The 16,228-nt window shown below is 37.4% G+C and overlaps 1 protein-coding gene across 4 annotated transcripts in view; it reads left to right on the top strand.

Moving 5' to 3' along the window:
• Positions 1-16,228, top strand: part of ELP4 (elongator acetyltransferase complex subunit 4) — a 263,144-nt gene that overhangs the window by 25,646 nt on the left and 221,270 nt on the right. For all 4 annotated transcript variants that reach the window (XM_054025940.1, XM_054025942.1, XM_054025939.1 and 1 more), the window contains one exon: positions 5,723-5,844. In XM_054025940.1, the coding sequence (XP_053881915.1) occupies positions 5,723-5,844 (122 nt within the window). The remainder of the gene's footprint in view (positions 1-5,722; positions 5,845-16,228) is intronic.

The raw sequence follows: 16,228 nt of genomic DNA, 5'->3' as shown, positions 1-16,228 counted from the left end.
ATTTAAACCAGCATATTAAACTCCATGTAGAAGCCAATTTGTAGCCAGTTCATCTCATGTTCTGGTGAGAAGCACTCCCTAATAAAAATGTGACAAAGGCATAAATTATTGTAGCAAAGTCTGAATTTTTTTGAGAAAAGTCACACACCCCTAGGCTTGGTTGAAGGGGGGAAGAGAGAGTCTTGGCTGTTGTTTTTCCTTTTGTCTCCAGGAGCAGCCAATGATCTAACCAGACCTCAAAAACCAAACTTGAGATATAAAAGGCAGCTACATTCCCTCCATAAAGGATACCAATGTAATCCTTACCAATGCTTCTGCTAGCTCCTTGAGTCTATTAATGTAGAGTTACTCTTATCTGAGTTAAATCACTGTTAATTTAGAGTAATGGTAAATGCTGTTTTAGTCATATGAAACCAAGTGGGACATTGAATTTTTAGTAAATTCAGGTGCTTAGCTAACAACACAGGAAAAAGCTTAAATAAAGGAATTGTTTTACATGGCGAAATTCTGACTTTTTTTTTCTTTTCTTTTTGAAGTCAATGAAAATTTTGCCATTGACTTTAATGGACCATGATTTCACCTGTGTCTCTTTTAACATTTATTACTTAACCATAAGCAAGGCCATACTGGGACAGACCAATGGTCCATCTAACCCAGTAACCTGGCTTCCAACAGTGGCCAATGCCAGATGTTTCAGAGAGAATAAACCGAGCAGGACAATTATCAAGTGACCCATCCCCTGTCGTCTAATCCCAGCATCTGTCAGTTAGAAGTTTGGGTACACCCAGTTGCATCCTTGACCATATTGGCTAATTGTCATTGATGGACCCATCCTCGTGAACTTACCTAGTTCTTTTTTGAACCTAGTTATAATTTTGGCCTTCACAGCATCTTCCCCAATGAGTTCCATAGGTTGACTCTGTGTTGTGTGAAGAAGTACTTTCTTGTGTATGTGTGTGTGTGTTTTTTTTTTTTTTTGTCTTTTGTTTTTTTTTTACCCTGCTGTCTATTAATTTCTTTGGATGACCCTTGCTTCTTGTGTTATGTGAAGGGGTAAATAACATTTCCTTATTCACTTTCTCCACTACATTCATGCATATACCCCCTTAGTCATCTCCTTTTAAAGCTGAATGGTCCCAAACTTTTTAATCTCTTCTCATATGGAAGCTGTACCAAACACCCAATCATTTTTGTTGCCCGTCTCTGTATTTTTTTTCATTTCTAATATAACTTTTTTTGAGATGAGGTGATCAGAACTGAATGCAGTTTTAAAGGTGTGGGCATACCATGGCTTCATGTAGTGGCATTATGATACTTAGTGTCTTATAAAAAACATTAGGAAAGGTCGTAGCTATAACATTCTTAGCTTTTTTTGATGGCCACTGCACATTGAGCAGATGTTTTCAGAGAACTACCCATAATGACTCCAGGATCTCTGCTTTGAGTGATAACAGCTATTTTAGACCCCATCATTTTGTATGTATAGTTGTGATCATGTTTTCCAATGCAAAATTATCAATATTCGTTGCCCAGTCACCCAGTTTTGTGAGATCCCTTTGTAACTCTTCGCAGTCTGCTTTGGACTTACAAAATTAACCAAAATAGTTATCATCTGCAAACTTTGCCACCTCACTGTTTACCCCTTTTTCCAGATTATTTATGAATATGTTGAATAGCGCTTGTCCCAGTACAAATCCCTGGGAGACCCTGCTATTTACCTCTTTCCACTGTGAAAACTAACCATTTATTTCTACCCTTTGCTTCCTGTCTTTAAACCAGTTATTGATCCATGAGAGGACCTTCCCATTTATCCCGTGACTGCTTACTTTGCTTAAGAGCTTTTGATGAGGGACCTAGTGAAAGGCTTTCTGAAAGCCCAAGTATACTATATCCAGTGGATCACCCTTGTCCATATATTTGACCCACTCAAGGAATCCTAATAGATTGGTGAGGCATGATTTCCCATTACAAAAGCTGTGTTGACTCTTCCCCAACACATCGGGTTCATCTGTGTGTCTGATAATTCTGTTCTTTACTATAGTTTCAACCAGTTTCCCTGATACTGAAGTTAGGCTCACTGGCCTGTAATTGCCAGGATCGCCTCTCAAGCATTTTTTAAAACATTGGTATTAGATTAGCTATCCTCCAGTTATCTGGTACAGAGGCTGATTTAAGTGATAGGTTACATATCACAGTTAGTAGTTCTGCGGCTTCATATTTGAGTTCCTACTGATTAATTACTGTTCAACTTATCAGTTTATTTCAAAATCTCTTCCATTGGCACCTCATTCTGGGACACTTTCTCAGATTTGTCACCTAAAAAGAATGTCTCTGGTGTGTGAATCTCCCTCACATTCTCTGCGGTGAAGACTGAGGCCATGTCTACACTAGCACTTTTGTTGCTCGGGGTGTGTAAAGACACCCCCCAAGCGATTAAGTTTTGACGGTATAAGTGCTTGTGTGCAAAGCACTATGTCAGCAAGACAGTATCTCCCACCGACATAGCCTTGTTTGGCTTAATTGGTCATTTAGCACCTCAGTCATCCAATGGCCTCACTAATTGTTCGGCAGGTTTTCTGCTTCTGACATATTTAAAAAATGTTTTTACTTAGTTTTTGTGTCTTTTGCTAGTTGCTCTTCAAATTCTTTTTTGGCCTGCCTAATTATACTTCACTTTTGCCAGACTTGATGCTCCTTTTTATTTCCTCAGTAAGATTTGTCTTCCAATTTTTAAAGGATGCCTTTTTTTTCCCTCTAACTGCCTTGTTTACTCTGTTTAGCCATGGGGGCATTTTTTTGGTCCTCTTACTGTGGGTTTTTTTTTATGTAGGGTGTACATTTAATTTGAGTCTCTATTATGGTGTTTATAAAAAAGTTTCCATGCAACTTGCAGGCATTTCACTCTTGTGAATGTTCCTTTTAATTTCCATTTAACTAGCATCCTCATTTTTGTGTAGTTCCCCTTTTTGAAGTTAAATGCTACTGTGGTGGGTTTTTTGGTATTTTCCCCATACAAGGATGTTGAATTTAATTACATTATGGTTGCTATTACCAAGCAGTTCCATTATATTCACCTCTTGAATTAGATCCTGTGTACTCCCCCAACGGCACAGCCTACTCTGTCATTCCTGTATATTTTGTCCTCTGGTATTACTGTGTCCCATTGATTACCATTTTTCTACCAACTTTCTGTGATGCCTATTAAATCAATATCCTCATTTAATATTTGGCACTCAAGTTTCTCAGCATTTAGACTTCTTGCATTTGTATATAAACACTTTTATAAAATGTGTCAATAGTTAGTTGTCTGCCTTCAAGTGCTGTAATTGAATGGGGCTCTTTTTCCTTTGGCTTGTTCTCTTCAGCTCCTATTTGAACTTTTTCAACTACTATCCTCTCCTCTTTACTAGGATATAGAGAATCCCTGTTAATAGATCCTCCCCTAAGGGATACCTCTGTCAGAACAATGTGCTCCTCCGTACCTGTCAGTTTTCCCCTAGCCCTTAGTTTAAAAAAATCCTCTGCGACCTTTTTAATTTTACATGCCAACAATTTGGTTCCATTTTGGGTTAGGTGGAGTGCATCCTTCATAGGCTCCTCCTTTCCCAAAAGGTTCCCCACTTTCTAATAAACCTAAAACCCTCTTCCCTACATCATCTCATCCACGCATTGAGACTCTTCAGTTCTGCCTGTTTACTTGGGCCTGCACATGGAACTGGAAGCATTTTGGAGAATGCTACTCTGGAGGTCCTGGACTTTAATCTCTTTCCTATCAGCCTAAATTTGGCCTCCAGGACCTCTCTCCTACCTTTCCCTATGTCACTGGTACCTACATGTGCCACAACCACCAGCTCGTCCCCAGCACTCCACATACGTCTGTCTAGATGTCTCAAGAGATACACAACCTTCACACCTGGCAGACAACTTACCATGCTACTCTCCTGATCATCACAGACCCAACTATCTGTATTTCTAAAATCAAATCCCCCATTGCTATTGCCTTCTCTTCCTAATAACTTGGGTCCCCTCTCCCAGAGGGGCACCCTTAGTGCAAGAGAATACTATGACATCATCTAGAAGGAGGGTCCCAACTATGGAACTGTTTCCCTGCAATCCAGTTTGATGTTCTCCTTCTCTGAGACTTTCTTCTTCCTCAATAGCACAAAGGCTGTCAGACTGAGACTGCTCTACTGTGTCCTGGAAAGTTTTGTCGATGTACCTCTCTGTCTCACTTAGCTTGTACAGTTCAGCCACTCTGGCCTTACAAGGCAGGTAATCATACATGCTGCATTCAGTGCAATAAACTGGGTATCCACCACTCCACCGTTGGACTTCTGCTGCATTAATTTCACTCTTGCTGGTTTTTGTTTGCTTGTCTTTTGTTTGTTTGTTTGGCAGGGGGTGTTTGTTGGCCTAAATTTAGAGAATGTTAGGTATATCTGGCTCTCTCGTTCCCTCTCTAAACTCCCTCGCAAAACTCACCTGTTCGCTAGCTACTCTCATTGCTTAGGAGCTGGCTTTTTAAAATCCTGTTCTCCTGGAGTAGCCCCACCCACTGGTTAAGGGCTCCTAACAAGGCTTTGATCCCTTAAAGAAGCTCTTAGCACTAGGCTCAGCACATTTCCCCCACTCCCCCTGCCAAACAGACCACACTATAAATTTCAGTCAGGCACGTGGCAAGCAGCAAACATACAACAAACAAACAGATGACATTCACCCCAAGGGTTATGTAGTTGCTCCTCCTTCACCTGGAGAACTCCCTCTCAAAACTCTTCTGTATGGTGCACTTGTTTGCTGGCTTCTCTGGAGAGAAAAAACAACAACTATAAACTCTCATGCTTCTGACCTTGTCTTTCATTTTGATAGGTTTACTTAGAGTGACTTTGAAAACAAATTGTCGACCTGAAGCTCTTTTGCCAACTAAAAATGCTTTTAAAGATTGAATTTCTAGAGACTTTTATGTTTTATATAAATTTTTCCATGTCTATTTGTTGTTCTTGAATGTGCATGCACACACATCTAGGGTGTGAGAACTGGTAAACAGAAATGAGCTGTTTTGGCACCACAGACAAATACTGATGTGTAAATGATAAATAAATATATATAGAGAGGGATGCCATTTCTTATTACTGTAGCTGGTATGTGTCATTGATGCTTGTGAAATGTCATATAAATTTTATAAAAAGCCATGACAACTTGATGAGTAGCATATAGTTCTATCATGCATAAGAAAGAGTCACATTTTGATCTTTTGCTTTCCTGTTGACTCAAAAAGAAGCATTAGGTGAGGGAGCAGTTGAGGAGTTCTTTGAGCTATTGCAACCTCAATTAGTTGATATTGGTGGAAAACTGAGTTGTGAAGAAGGCCTGGATCTTGTCTTCAGGTGGAGATTGCTGCTGGGATATGGACCCAGTGTATGTCAGGATGGTCCTAAAATGCCATGGCTGTGCCTTTTCTAGTCTGAGAAATCAAAAATAAAATCTCTCATAGAGTCATACATCTAAAGCTTTGGATTCATCTTGCTTAGCTTGTGCTTTTGGGTTCCTCACTGCTCTTCATAGTTATCAGAGAGCTAGTCTATGAGAAGCAGACCTGAAGAGGTATTCAAAGAGCATTTGTACAGTGTTGGAAGAAACATGGGTGGGAAAGGTGGGACGGACGCACACACACACACACACACTTGCGTTTTGTGACTAACCAAAAAACCCTCTATTTCCACAGAGGAAGATAAATACGGTATTTACTCCAACTTGTTGTTCAAGTATTTCCTCGCAGAGGGAATAGTCTGTGGACATAATTTGTTTGTTGCTTCTGCTAAAGAGGATCCTGCTGACATTTTAAAGGTAAAAAAATTGATACATTAGATTATAGTTTATTAATCCAGATACTTTTACAAACCTGTTTACAAAGTAAAGCTAATCCCTTGATTAATTTAATAAGGTTCTAAAATATATATTCTACATTATACACACTGATTTTCTTAGATGAAATTGTAAATAATGTATTTTCTTGATTATCTGTTATAAATAGTAATTAAGCTAATTTCAAAGTAGTTTGAAAAACAGTTTGGGGTGTGTCTCATAATTATATAGCTGCTGTTTCCTGTGTTTATATCTAAGAAATTTTAAATGAAATACTATCGAGAAACCTTGAAATATATAGATTTTGACCAATATATTCAAAAAGAAAGCTTAGAGCTCTCTTTGTAGTATAACTATTTTGTAATGATTAGTCATTTTTAATATGATATATAAACAAAAAAAGGTAAAGGGACATTGGCAATCTTTAAATTTCATTTTTCTAAAATATGTTCCCATTACAATGATAACACCTAAGATTGCTATAACTGAGAAAATTTGGCAAAGTAGTAATCAAACTGGGGAAAAAGAAATATGGGTTGTTGTGACAGCAGCTTGTATGCACAATTTTGCCACTACTTTGAATACTGAGTTTCTCCCTTGCTTAAAAGATCCTTGTAGACCTCAATAAAAGTGCAAAGAACCTTCATAAGTGCTACACTTGTGCTTCTGCTATGTGTGTCTTTCTGGAAGTGTATTATCTACATATGTGCGCTTCAGTGACTGTGTTTCGGGATTGATCCTGAAATGTCCAACGCACTCTCTTTGGTTCCACAAAGCACATCCCATTGATGTTAGTGGGGGCCTAGTGCTCTGTACATAGTAGTATAGAGCCCTTAATGGCGGTCAGACTACATTACTTACATGAAGTCAGCGTGGGAGTGGCACTAGCAACCACTCGCTGCCTGGGAAGCAGAGTGTGGGGTACAGCATGGGGATACATTATACTCAGTAGGAACCTATTCAGTCATTGCATTCAAATTCCCTCTGCTCTGTGGCCCAGAATGTACTTGGGTTGCTAACGCTCAGGAAACTTAAGACTTTTCCCAAAAACTAGCTTACTTAGCTTTTGGAATAAAGGGCTTTCAGACAGTTTGGAGTAGAGGTCCTCTCCTATGGAATCTCTGAGCTTCTCAGGACTGGAACTCATCAAAAAGTCAAACTTTGGAGGACATTATATCTGGCCTTCATTGCTGGGGTGAAAGTTGGGAAACGGAGTCACAAATCCACCTAATTTAGGCTTAATCATTTTTTGTCTTTATTTATATAATTTCAGACAGAATTGTTGTCACTTACAATGTCTGAACATATAATAATAGACAAGATAGAATTGGTAAATGGGCCCAAGTTACCACATTCTGGGGTACTGTGAAGTTTTTCCATCTTCCAGGATAGTTGTTGCCTTCTCTGATCTCAGAGTCTGGTCCTTCTGTCCCATTCTTGAGTTTCTGGTGTAGTGTTTCTCCAGTTTGGGCCCATGTTCACTTAGGTCTTTTATATATGTCTATGTTGCAGATTACTTAATCTTTATCCAAGTGGCTTTTAGCACATCAGCCCTTTGGATTTTAGGTCACCCGTACACTACGCATGTGCAAGCTTCAGTTACCCAACTTCTATATTTTTCCTGCTGGATTTGCAGTTTCTGGGTCATTTTGTATTTGTGATACCCTATCCTGGGTTATCCTGAAGGAATATATATAATTATATATTTTATTTATCATATGTTTATCATGATATGTTCTACTTACTACTTTCAATACATTTTATCTTTGTTCTGTCACAAAACATTTTAATCAGAGTAGCAATTCTACGTAAAAGAAGAATTGACAAAACCCACAGTTATGTCGGCCAAAGGTTTGGCCTAAATGTTGCATAAATTGTGCTCATTCACTGTACATAGCTATATTTTTAATGATTTGTAATTATCAAAGCTCTTAATCTTACCATTAACAATTCTTCATTTTATATTTCAATGTTATAAGTCAATATCTGTTGTTCTGTGCTACCTTTGATTTATTAGAAAGGGGCAGGAGGTTTATGGAAAACATGATGATTCTTTAACGTCAACATTTATCTTCTTTAAACGGATTTTTCATTCAAAGTCCAGTTTTGTTTGTGACTCATACAAAGAAATGTCATTAGAAATTTTCCCGTAAATGCATTTTGAGCGGTGTCTCAATTTTAGGGTCTTGATATTTAGTTTCTGTTAATGGTATCCCAACATTCATGAAGCTAAGAATTTTGGTTAACCGAGCTTTGGAGAATGTGGGGATTGTAGAGTTGCAGTCAATGGAAAAACAAAGATTTTATCTTTCTTAAACCATGAGTTATATAAACTGTCAGTTTTCTTTAGATAAAATTATGGCAATGAGTTCAGCATGCTATAGTTTAACTAATATTTAAATAAACTATTGCATCTTAAAAACCTGTCACTGGCAACTAATCCAGAAAATGACTGACCAAAACAAGGACATTGACGGTTTGTTCATACAGTGCAATGTTAAATGCTATAATTGCCCTGCATTAATTTTATGATGTATGATTGGGTGTTTCTGGAACCTGTAACCAAGACAAATATTGCTGGTACTGGAAAGGGGAAAAGACAATCTTATAGACCATAATTATCTTAAAACTGTGTATAACTAAAAGACAAGTAGAAGAAAAAAAGCCCCATCAGCTGCCTAAGATATGTTATATTACCACCCAGCAATTTATCCATCATCCTTTCAAAACATATTCATGCCTATTGTAGTCAAAGCTCCTTCAGGAAGTCAGCATTAAGATGTAACACTAAAAAATTACACCCCTGTAGAAAATCCTATAGAACAATATACATGATGTTTTTAACAGGATATTTTAAACATTTCAGAGCATTTCTGTTCAGTCAGTATACTTATCTAAAAGACAAGTCTCCACCATAAGTAAGAATGTACAAAGTGTTAGGAGTTTGTGTTAGAAGATTTATTATGGTATACTTCACTTCCATTATGTAAGAAATCGTAAAATAAAAGACTGAGCCAACCCTTTGTTGAACTTGATTAGAGTGGGAATGTGAAATTGCCATTTTACATTTTAATATGTTTAATAAAATTTGTTACTGAAAAATGAGTAAAGTTAGGCTTGAAATTAAAATAAAGGTTTTTATATGTAACCTTGACAAAAAAGAAATATACAATAAAATATTTTATTTTGTTTCTTAGATCTATTCTCTTCATTTCACTGTGACTGCCACATTATAAAAATCCAATCAGTTTATTACTCCAGTCTGTATAGCGTGTGTATGTGTGTGCATGGCGGGAGGACAGACTTTAAAAGTAAACCACTGTTCAAAATATATGTCAATGGGTGGAGCCAACTTGGGGGTGTTAGATTCAAGCCAGAAGGATCAGCTGCTTAAACCGTTTCAGCAAAATACTTCATCACATAGTGGGGAAAGAGAAAGATGAGACCCAGCTGCGGGCTACCCCTTCCCCACAATGACCTTCAGACCCAGAACTGTGCAGGGGAGACAACCCTTCCCTACACCTCATGATAGAGATATTAGGATCCCATATTTGCCCCCTAGCCATATGGACAAAAGAAAGAAAGAAACTATATGGTAAAGCCAACCAGAGACACTGCTGCAGAAGTATTTTCAGCAGCAGGCATATTTGGACGCAGATGATGTCATCCAGCTATGTTTTCTACAGTTCTACTCTCATTGTTCTTCTCATGTGCCAACTGGGTACATGCTCCAGCCCCTTCCCACCATCTCCTCACAGTCACTTCTTTTCAGCCTATATTCGCTTGTCCTTAATGCTTCTTTCCATCCTTCCTTTCTTTTCCTCCCCTTCCCCTCTTACCTCCCTCACCCTTCCTTTGTTTTTTTTCCTTTTAGCTTATTCCTTCCTGTCTTCCCCACACCATCCTTTCCCTAAATACATATGTGTATAATAAAGTGCAAAAAACAAAATGCACCAAAAATTAAACAAAACAAACCCCTCTCTGTATAAAAATAGCCCAAATAATGTCAGTTCCTTACTGATTAAATAATACTTTTTTGAAAAACTCATAAAGTTTGTAATTTGGTAATCTCTGAATAATAGCATAGGTGAAAATCCATTTGCTTTAGTACTTTTTCAGTTGAAGCAATAGGACAATCGCTAAAAAAGGAGAATAAAAATTTGTATAAAATAAATTAAGAATTAACTGTTACAAAACTGTATCAGATATAGTTAAAGTTGTTTATATATTACACACTTATCTAGTGTCCCCCTCTGTCAGATTTTTTTTCTGCCATACATTTTCTAGCCCATGTCACTTTGTTCTAAATGTCCCAAGTCATGTGGTCTTCACTGCATTCAGAGTTATAGGAGGGCTAGTCTATGAGAAGCAGACCTAAAGAGGTATTCAAAGAGCATTTGTACAGTGTTGGAAGAAACATGGGTGGGAAAGGTGGGAGACACGTTATTCTATAATCTAGTAGCTCTCACTGTTATAAAGCTTTTCCTAATATTTGCTCTACTTTTTCTTTAATGTTGTTCCTTTATACTAGTAAAATCCACTGGTACAACTCCATAGAAAGTAATTCCTCTCTTTTTCCTTTTCTTTTTTAGGTATTTGTAGATTTATACATCGCCTCTTAGTCATTCCCAAGCTATATGAATTTAACTCTTTTAAAAATTCCTTTAAATTTTTTTTGTTCTTAGAACGTCTTCTGATTTGTTAATTTCTGTCATTGAGATGCTAGAATTTAATGCTGTATTTGGATTGTGGTTGCCTGGAGAAGGAATATAATCTCGGAGTTTTGGGGTTTGATGTCTTTATATACAGAGCACAAAATTTCATCTGCCTTTTGCTGCCTTGTCATACTTCACATTTGTCTGATTTGCTGTCTTCCCTCAGCTAGACACCCCTCCACCTCAACTTAATACATTTCCAGTTACTGTTTGCAGTCCTTGAAATAACTTTTAATCTATTTGACACTGTATTTGAGCTAATTGATGTTTATTTTGTAAGTATGACTTTGTATCGCTGAATCAAATGCAGCACTAAAATCCAGATACTGCATCTATTGCAGTCCTTTCAGCTACTTATATTGCTATTTTATATTAAAAAAACAAAAAGACAAAACCCTCATAGTTTGTTCCCAGTTTTTTGCTTATGATTAGGTTAGTCTTTTGGTGTTAATGACTTTGTTTCTTTACATATTTATTCTGTTTTACTGTGAATTGGGGCTAGGTTTATGGGTCACCAGGGTCTCTGATTTCCTTTTTTGAAATCTGTTGTCACATTTGCTTTTCTACAATCCTCTATCACTCCCTGGTTTTCTGTTATTCTTTTCCTTTTTTTCTCCCCACCTAAAACACCCAAAGATGCATGATTTGTATATGTTTACATTTTTTCATCACTGGAGTTGCCCACATGATCGCATTTCTTCTGATCTGTCAGGTGTATTCATAAGAAGATGCTCTGGTTCAGGATCCTTCTTTCTATTCTTGCTTTCTTTGTCTTCTCTGCCACCAAAGGACTTGTATCACTGTATCAAATGCAGTGCTGTTCCATTTTCACCCAGATTACTTTGTCTCTTCACTTAAGAAGCTCCACTCCACTCACACATTTCTTTATCAGAACATGTCTATAAATGTAAAGAGAATTCATGGAAGAACCTCAAGAACGGAAAAGCACTGATCCTAAAAAGAGATTGAAAGAAAGAAGTATAAGGTATTAACAAGGAAATAAAATTATTTCAAATAGTCTAAAAATACCTATAAAATTGTGCCTAAACCAATCAAGAAAGCTTTAGATTGAATGACAATACAAATAAATAAAATGAATAAAAGTGGTGAATAAAAGATTAAACTGTAAACAAGAGTCGCTGTATGGAAGTGGTGAAAGGCCTCTCATTTGAGCTATTTAAAATTAGACTGGAGAAAGGACTAAGGCCAACATTATCAAAAGTGCCTAATGATTTTAGGTATCCACTATGAGATCCTTCACAAGAGTCTAATTTTAAGAGGAGCGGAGTCCAGCACTTTCTGAAAATCAGGATCCTTACTTTTGAAAATCTTGGCCTGAGCCTATGCTACAAAGAGCCATCTACACTGAAAGGGAGGTGGACTGGATGGCATAAGAGATTTTTTCCAATATATAATTTCTATAATTATGAAATCTCCATTAACTCCTGGATCCCAACTCACATTTCCCCCTAACACCGAATAAGTTTACAGATCTTTTAATTTTGTGTACCTTATCTTGATGGGAATTTTACCTATAAAATAAAAACACTGTTCTCCCTTTGTATGCAACAGTATACAGTAATGTTTTAACAGCTATCTGGTTAGGAAATTAGTGATTATCAACTCAAATTACATTTCTCTACTCCTTTTGTAAATTATTAGAAGCCAGCATGAGGACACTTACATGTGAAATTATTTTAGCAGTCAATATCAGGGGTCTTTTAGACATAAAATAAGAGGAAATAGAACACGCCACCATAAGAAGTTATCAGTATTCAAATAGCCGAAGAGAAAAATAATTCAAATTAACTGGAGGATCCCAAGGCAATGTAAATCTGTTGTAACTGACTCTCTATGAAACCAAACCCTGGTCCAGCCCTCTTTCCCCCACCCCCACCTTTGAATTGCCCTTTGGAGGCCACTGCAGTCAACTGAATTAGGACAGCCCTACATCTGCTCAAGTTAGGCTGGGGACTGAAGTGACTCCTGGCAGCCCCAGGGAACAAGGAACTAAAAGGTGGTCTTAAAGCAACCTTTGCCCCCTCTCCCAGGTTTGCTGGTTCAGCAACACACACAAATATCAAAGGTATCTATTTTCATATCTCCGTTGCCTGGTCGTTTCAAAAATATCTAATCTGCTTTGGGTTCACTACATTTCTCATTCTTCCTATCCCCCAGTTTGGATGAGAATCTCCGAGTACCTACAAAGCTCATGTACTTGAGAGTACTTTTACATCTATGCTGCAGCCACGGGCATAATTTGTGGGTCATATAGGCCTACCCACACTCTTTGTTATAGTTAGCTAAAAATAGAAGTGAGGGTGATGTGGAAGAGGGCGGTGTAATATGTGCTTGTGTGGTGTTGTGTCCTCACTTCTGTTTTGTAGCAAGCTAGCTAGAGTTCAAGCTAACATAGGTATGTCTTCAAAAGCTGCAAATCACACCTACAGTTACTATGTGGAAGTACTGTTTATCATCCTTAATTAAAGCAAAATAAGAGTTTTATCCAGGCTACGAAATGAACACTGAAGATCTAGCGGGCAAAAATCTGAAAACATTTGCTTACCTGGGCTTGGTGTTGATTTAACAAAAAGAGTGCTCTTAAGCTGAGTCTGGAGATTTCATAGGTAGGATTTGTCTTCATGTGGAAATTTATTGGGATAACTGTACCACTATGATTATACCAGAATAGCTCCCCATTCCAGAATGAGCACCTTTTATTTTATACTTTGAAAGTGACATATGCTAAATCAGAAAAAAAACATTCTTAATAAGTGTCCATACAAGGAACTACATAGATATAACTATGGCATTATAACTATACCAGTAAATTTCCTCTTGTAGACAAACCAGTAGATAAAGCTTTTCATCCAAAGGAGGAGTGACAAATCTGGGAAGAGTAATCTGACTGGTGCCTAAGACTTCCAGATTAACCTTTTGGGATGCAGATGTCCTAATTTAATACAGTAGTCTGCACTGTCTGCTACTGCAAAGGAATTCTTTGTGAACGTAAGGATACATGTTTACTTCAGAAGATGGCATTTTTAGTTATTATTTGGATGCACATCAAAGAAATTGAATCATTGGAAAATGTGTACAAGCACGTTTGCATTCTGATTATCACACTTTTGTTGACTGTACTTTTCAAATTGCATGAGCTTATCAAAGTGACCTAGCTGATACATCTCCAAAGTTCCTGCTTAATATCAGTTTATAGGAAAGGTTCTGCCATCTCTTTTGATTATGCCAATTCCTCTTCTCTAACTGAACTTCCACATTCACATCTTTAAAGAGTTGTACTTCTGAAACTTTCCTGTGCATCTCAGCCAAGTACACAAGGTTTCACTGTCATAACAGTACTACATAAAACTATGACAACATGCTGCTGAAGAAGTGAAGATGAACGTCCCAAATGCTGTTTGGGCCTGAGTGCCAATAGTGAGCAATTACATTCATCACATATATAGAAATCTAATTCCAGGTTCTACTATTAGAAGGTGAAGCTTGTATTTGCCTTCATTTTCTTATTGAAGTCTTCTTCCACCTTCTGTTATTTCTCTTTCTGAAGAAAAGATAGCCACTTGGTAGTGTCATCAGAAATAAAGAAGAATTAAATATTTAATTTTAGATTTAATTTTCAGCTTTCTACAACTTTTAGAAGCTGGCACTAGCATGTGCCTCCAAATTTAAAAGTTAATTGTGTGGGATCTTATTTCTTCCTTGTTTTCTTTTTTGTGTATATTTGGTGAATAGAATGTCTATATTAAGTCTTCCTACAATTATAATTCAAGATAAAACTTGAAACAGGGAAGGCATGAGTGTGAAAGAGCATGTTTATAACAGGGAAAAGGTACTTTATTTCTCTCAGAAAAAATAACGTTGAGGCCATTTTTAAACAAGGATCATGCAGGAAGGAGTTCAGAGTTGATTCAATCCCTAATTGTGGAAAGATTTGCAGGAACCTAACAGAACAAATGTTTAGATTTAAATTCCAGGTTTCATGACTGCTGTTCATTGCTTGCTTAGTGGGTTTTCTTTTCATTAGATCTTTGTTTTTGATTTAGAATATCAAAATCTATAATGTCATATCTGAGAATATTGAATCACTTACATAATTGCTGGGCCCATAATATTACACATGATTACCAAACATACACTAAAAAATATAACTAAAAGACCAAATTATAAAAACAGAGCATTTAGGTCAGCATTTTGTTTCCGTCTTACATGTAGAAGCATTACCAAATTGTATTTTAAAATCAAACTTTTCAGAATTGTCATGTTCAATTGATGCAATATAATTCCTGCTACTCATTTACCTCAAAATGTCTCTGTGAGTAAGTTTTTCAAAAATCTGTTTAGATCAACACTGTTCATCCTGCAGCAGTTTTGCCAAATAGCATGTGCACTCATTTCAGATGATCTAAATCTAATCCAGGGGTTCTCAAACTTCATTGCACTGCGACCCCCTTCTGACAATAAAAATTACTCCATGACCCCAGGAGGGGGGACCGAAGCCTAAGCCTTCCTGAGCCCTGCCGCCCTGGATGGAGGGGTCAAAGCCCAAGGACTTCAACCTGAGGCAGGGGGCCTGTAACCTGAGCCCTGCTGCCCAGGGCTGAAGCCCTTGGACTTCAGCTTTGGCCCTGGGCGGTGGGGCTCGGGCTTCAGCTTCAGGCCCCAGAAAATCTAAGCCAGCCCTGGCGACCCCATTAAAACGGTGTTGTGACCCACTTTGGGGTCCCGACCCACAGTTTGAGAACTGCTGGTCTAATCACTTTCTTTAAAGCAAAGTCATCACAGTGATGATCACAATGGTCCCTTCTGTCTTTGGAGTCTGTGATTCAGTTCTTGTATAGTTTTTAAAGAAAAATAAATGGATTAACCAAAGATAATGCTAATCAGGCCAGTAATACTATTTAAGCAGAGGGGCAATATTTATTTGGAATAAGGAGAAGTCAAACAAATGGCAAAAAGGAACAGTCAGAGAGGAAAATCCTACATGCAATGATCAAGATAGTGAAAAGCTGAGCTGCCACACTTTTCTGATGAATTAGGTATTATATGGCTTGTGCCAGTAAAGTAAATACTACTGATCGTATGCTTCCTTGAAGTGATTATTTATACTGTGTACATTATCACTTTAGCAATGATGAAGGAAATTAGGAAAAATATTTTCTGTATTGCTCTGATCCTGCAAAGACTTAAACACATGTTTAAGCCTATGAATAATCCCACTGCATCCATTGTGGCTACTGACGTCCTGAAAGCTTAGCATGTACATAACATTTTTCAGGATTTGGGCCTCTGATACCTTCAACTTTTTCAATGGGGCTCTCCTTGTTACTCCTATTGTGGTGGTCTCCTTTTTATTTTATTCATCCTGTCCTGTTGAGATTTTCCTGAACTAATTCAGAGAATAATGAAAGAAAAAAGAGATTATCTAACCTCCCCTATGTATTCCTAGTTTACATGTTGTTGGAAAGAGTTATGGTGACAGGAACTCATGAAAAAGAGAGATACATGACTCTACCTATAGACTTTGCATATGTATGCACATATGTATAGTAGAGAAAGAACTTTTCAAAATGAGAAACTCTCTGGTCACATGATGGATCTGTAGTCACTGGCAAACTTCCATTTAGTTATCT

Source organism: Malaclemys terrapin, chromosome 4 (genome assembly GCF_027887155.1).
Source record: "Malaclemys terrapin pileata isolate rMalTer1 chromosome 4, rMalTer1.hap1, whole genome shotgun sequence".
In the NCBI taxonomy this organism is placed as follows: domain Eukaryota; kingdom Metazoa; phylum Chordata; order Testudines; family Emydidae; genus Malaclemys; species Malaclemys terrapin.
Note: the sequence above shows the minus strand (reverse complement) of the source record. Positions and strands in the feature narration are given on the sequence as shown.